Source organism: Penaeus japonicus, unplaced genomic scaffold, assembly GCF_977035675.1.
Source record: "Penaeus japonicus unplaced genomic scaffold, GWHDUDI00000001_assembly GWHDUDI00000015, whole genome shotgun sequence".
NCBI classification, from domain to species: Eukaryota; Metazoa; Arthropoda; class Malacostraca; order Decapoda; family Penaeidae; genus Penaeus; species Penaeus japonicus.
This window is the reverse complement of record NW_028234417.1, coordinates 37,626,694-37,631,693: the sequence shown is the minus strand read 5'-3', so window position 1 is coordinate 37,631,693 and position 5,000 is coordinate 37,626,694. Positions and strand designations below refer to the sequence as shown.

Below are 5,000 nucleotides of genomic sequence, written 5' to 3'. Positions count from 1 at the left end.
GTAGTCCTCTAGCAGCTTCTCAAGAGGCTGCAGTAAACTTTTTTTTCCCCCATATAAATTTATGGGTAAAGGATACTTTTTAAAATTCTAGGGGTACCAGCATTACTTCTTATCTGTTTTATGTATGAATCCTTTGTCTATATCTTCTCTATATTCCAAGTTCTTCTATTTTATATTTCTACCTACATATTTTATGAGACACTTTCATCTCTTTCAACAGTTTTAGTATCTTTCTTATTATGTGTTATTTAGTTTCCTGTCAATTACTGGAGAAACTGACTGCAATTTCCTTGATTCTCAGTAACTCTTACAAGCAATGATAAACATTGGATTCGGTTATTTTACTGTTTACACTCATTTACCGCAATTGTTTAATCTCAGTAACCTCCTTCTACACTGTGATAAATATTACATGGAATTTAGTGCTGGTGAAGAATGAACAAATAATCTATGTAATTTCCTGAAAAAACAGGTTATCTAATTGAATCCTGTTTGCACATTTTCTCAAGGGAAAATAGATCAGTCAGCTTACTTGAGGAGCCAAAGGAGCAACAGTGGCAGCAAATATGTGAAGATTTTACACCAAGTCATGTATGCCAAAAATAATTTCAATTTTGAATGTCTGAGGAAAGAAAATATTATTATTATTTTTTTTTTTTACATTTAATTTGTATGCATTCAGGGCCATTAAATTACTGCTATATTATGATACACACAGAAACTAAGATCCAAATGCGCAAGGTATACTGTATTAACCATACGTCCTTTCAGCTCCACAGTGTTATGAAGAAAGTACAGTGTTTAGCAAAGGAGGTGGAGACTTTGGCAGGACTGTGTCAAGATCCATACATCCTTTGCCAAGTAGCCACTGGGATGGAACAGCTTCGAGATAGCCTCTTGCCCTCTAGTCAGAGCAATGAACATTACATTGAAGAATCAGAGGTCAGCCCACCTGATAGTGGACAGGACAAGAGTAAAGAGGGTATGTAGTATGCAAGATTATTTTTGAGAAAGGATTTTATTCCAGGAAAAACCTTTTCTTTGTAGAGAAGTTGACATTGTAAACAATGGGAAATACATTTTTTGAAACTAATTTCCTCTTCTGAAATTATCTTTTTCTTCAGCAGGGCAACAAAGTTTAAAGAAAGTCATAAAAATCTTCTCACAGAAAGCATCTAGAACTCATGGTGGATTTTCCAAGATTGAATAGCAACATGGTCACTATTTAATCTGTATCAATATGACTGGGCATACTGGTGATTGACAACTTTGGCAGACCATCAGAAGACCATGACTAGTTGAGCCAACTCAAATCATCTTTGTGTGACATGCCTGTAAATGACGTCATCCCACTGGAGTCAATCCATGACTAGTCATTAACACCAGTAGGTGGTCCAGTACAGAACAGCCAATGACATTATTTTACTGCCATAGATTAATTATTGAAAACTATCTGCATTGACATTATGGTCCTTCATGTTCATACAGGAATTCTGCTGGTTTCATCTCTTGCCACCTGCATATAACCAATCCTGTGGATGCAGCTGTAGACAGGAGCTAAATTGTAACACTGAAACCATTTGTAAATACTGTTTGCCATTTTTAACTGGGGAGCATGTGTATTCTGGATTGTCTAAATAAAATTACTTCATATTCAAGTCTCTGCTTATCAAACAACTAAACTAGTTCTGGAGTTAGAAACCAAGTGACAACAAATTAGTATTTCATTGACATCAGGAAGCAGGCTTTAGATCTTCCCTCCAACTTTTATCCTCAGTAAGGAACCAATTTCATAGCAACTAAGCATAGGTAAAAATATTCAGATACAAGGCAAAGGATGGCAGACAATCTTGTCAGATGCAAAGGTTTGGAGTGGATTTCATTACTATGGATTACCATTAGTCAATTTCCTTTCATATACAAATAACTTAAAGGTATTAGATGGTGTCACGGTTGTAAAAACTTGCAGAGTCATTCATTAAAAGTGCACTCAAACCAAGGTTACAGGTCTAACAAGGAGAATAACAAAAATATAACCTTCACACTTTATTACCCATGAGATTTTCACACAACAAAAGGGAATGAGCAAATGGAATGTTATCCCAAACAATGCACATTCTTGGTCAAAGATACTTGGTCTTATGTATTATTCTCCCAGGGTCTTTGGTGTTGGCTGGGCATGGCCGCCTTACTCTTCAGGGCATTCGACACTGCCGTCGTTAATACCCTCAATGATGTCGTGAGGGTTCTGTCCCTCAACAGTGCACCCGACACTCTGGAAGGGGGAGAAAAAATTATCTCAGAATAAAGGAACTTTTGGACTGCTGGCAAATTTATGATGAGAGCTATTCAAAATAAGTATTTTCACTAAATTATTCATCTACTACATTGGTACTTCATATCCAATAGAATATTAGACTAGTAAATTTCCACTAAAAATAATAGAAGAGACATACCTGTGCACTTCCCAGAACCTCCTTGAGGGTACCAGACAGGGCCTTGGCTTGGGAGCGCGGTCTCATTGTGCGGGCGATGTCAATCATCTGGTCCAGGGACAAGTTTCCATTATGCTTAACTGTGGGGAAATACAAGACATTAGCACACTTTACATCAGTGATCATCCTGCATTAATAGAAAAATTCCAGAATTAAGAACTGTTGAACCCCTGGGTTAGTGCTAGTTGGCCAGAAAGCCTACTCAGCAACCGTGGGATTCCTCCCTTAGTCTAGGCCCCCTACCAGCACCAACCATAAGCATATGGAAGGAGCATTTGAAAGCCAAATTTTAGATATTTGCAAATAAGAATTATTATACAAAAGGGTGGTAGCTTTAAAATTGAAAGCCCCCTTTTACACTTGTTTATTTTGGAAAATAAAAAGTTTCTCTTGGTATTACCACAAAATCAAATAGCATCCTACATTTAATGTAAAAATATTTGTCCTGGCTTATAAATTAAAAACAAGCAGATTCAAACCTTATAATTGTCTTGAGTGAAGGTCTTTACACTAATGCAACCGAATATTCTGGTATGGTCTTGTCCAGCAGTGGATATTAATTGCTCATTACAAATTCCATGATATGGCATTCTCAGGCAAGAATTGGAAGTTAAATCCTCCAAGTCCTCAAATACAAATTAACTCATCCTACATCCTCATTTTCAACCAACTTCCTTGACAGCAAGTCATGCAATCTGCTATCAATGGGTTAAACCAATTTCATATGATACTACTTGTGAAAGCCCCACAAAAAGAGTCAGCCAGTTAAAACTAAAATAAAAATACGTTATTTCATAATGAAAAGAACGGGAAGACTTACTGTGCTTGACCTTCTTGCGGTCACGTGGGGGCTCTTTGAGCGCCTTAATGACTAGGGAGGCAGCCGAGGGCACAACCTCCACTCGGGCCTGCCTGTTCTGGATGATGAGCTTGACAGTAACCTTGAGGCCTTTCCAGTCACCGGTCGCCTTCATGATGTCGTCACCCACCTTCTTGGGGGACAGACCGAGGGGACCGATCTTGGGGGCCAGGGAGGAGGTGGCGGCCATTTCTCCGCCAACACATCTCAGACACACTAGAGGGTTAAAGAACGGTCATTAGTATCAAGGAATGGCTTATAGAAAAAGGAAAAATGCAGAAATTTTCAATTCTATCATAATTCAACAGTCAACTGGAATGACCAGTGGTGCAGAGCATGTTCTGCTATCTGAAAAAGTACCATAATTTATACATAAAGCTAAATTGTTTAAACACCATAATCTTTTGGGTGAGAAATGTTAGTAATAGAACCAACTAGTGGGGAGGAAAACATTAAGCTTCAGTAATTTGTTTCAGCAAGAATGTTGGAATTCTATAATGTTAGTAAAAAAAAGGTGCAATCACTCAATTGACTAAAACAATTACTGAAAATGGTGTAGAATGTAACCTCATTAAACATTGCTGCAACAAACCCCATGTATTTGGCCTAACTCGGTGTCACGAAGAATTTCAATCTAAAGAATACCAGAATTTGTTTGCATTTGTAAGAGCTAATGTGAAAGTATGCCTTTATCTTCACAAATACTATATTATTCAATCTGTATGACAACTTTACTAACTAGAAATAAATTGTTAGTGTATATCTATGGAATTGAATCCAGTTCTCACAAGTGGAGGTCACTAATAGATGGAGCACATTTAACAGCTGTCCAATATGACTATTGCATCAATAATCCAAACTTTAGAAAAAATTAAACACCTGGTATTAAGCATATATATAAAATTAGCAATCTCACAAATAGCTCAATCCTCATAAGAAATTCAATATATTTTTAAAGAAATTGTACTATTGTAGAATAAGCTCACAGATATGGACTTTTAAATATCAAAATAGATTTGGTTACGTTAGACTAACATACGTAGGCCTATCATCAATAACCTTCATGACTTAACAATTAAAGAGCTGAATTCATGGTTCATGTCACTGGCTACAAATACATCAATTATCAACCGAAATAACTTAGTTGTGAAAGACCTAAAGCGAGAGAGTAGTGGACTCTCCGCTGTCCAGGTGGAACAAGATGAATGTTTTGCTATTCTTAATTTATAGTGAGGATCTGTGCAATTGAAGGCATGAAATCTATAATCTGAGCACTTAAGAGTTTTAATTAACATGAGCTTTGGAATCCACACTGAAAACACGTGTTTATTTAGTCACGTGGTAACATAAAACTGACAACTGACAAGGGAAATAAAGACTAAAGCAAGGGAGCTTCCCGAGGCGTCTCACCACCGCCCCGACGGAAGAAAAAGAAAAGCTTAGGTCAACTAGAACACCTACATCTAAAACCGAGGGCGCAGCCTCTTCTACATTACCTTGCGACCGCCGGAACCATCATGGCCAACGGGTAACCATCAGTCAATGATGTTGGTTTATTACACAAAATCTCAAGCATTACCGGTCTTGATCTCGGTGGGATCAAACTTGGGAGGCATCGCGGGGCTCGATTAGCGCACTCGCGAGAG

General features: G+C 37.7%; 2 protein-coding genes across 4 annotated transcripts in view; one reads left to right on the top strand and one right to left on the bottom strand.

Moving 5' to 3' along the window:
• Positions 1–1,653, top strand: part of LOC122264487 (calcium-responsive transcription factor) — a 6,678-nt gene extending 5,025 nt beyond the window's left edge. Inside the window, exons 8-10 of one of the 2 annotated variants that reach the window (XM_043033419.2) lie at positions 510–591; positions 772–982; positions 1,128–1,653. In XM_043033419.2, the coding sequence (XP_042889353.2) occupies positions 510–591; positions 772–982; positions 1,128–1,210 (376 nt within the window). In that variant the 3' untranslated portion in view covers positions 1,211–1,653. Of the gene's footprint in view, positions 1–509; positions 592–771; positions 983–1,124 lie in introns of both variants that reach the window. The other variant, XM_043033412.2, reaches the window with a different exon arrangement.
• A 380-nt stretch (positions 1,654–2,033) lies between these two features.
• RpL12 (ribosomal protein L12) overlaps positions 2,034–5,000 on the bottom strand; it is a 3,041-nt gene continuing 74 nt past the window's right edge. Inside the window, exons 1-4 of one of the 2 annotated variants that reach the window (XM_043033440.2) lie at positions 4,851–5,000; positions 3,316–3,570; positions 2,457–2,575; positions 2,034–2,275 (exon numbers count right to left, since the gene is read on the bottom strand). The exon at positions 4,851–5,000 is cut by the window's right edge and continues 74 nt beyond it. In XM_043033440.2, coding sequence (XP_042889374.1) covers positions 2,189–2,275; positions 2,457–2,575; positions 3,316–3,544 — 435 coding nt within the window. In that variant the 5' untranslated portion in view covers positions 3,545–3,570; positions 4,851–5,000 and the 3' untranslated portion in view covers positions 2,034–2,188. The remainder of the gene's footprint in view (positions 2,276–2,456; positions 2,576–3,315; positions 3,571–4,850) is intronic. The other variant, XM_043033433.2, reaches the window with a different exon arrangement.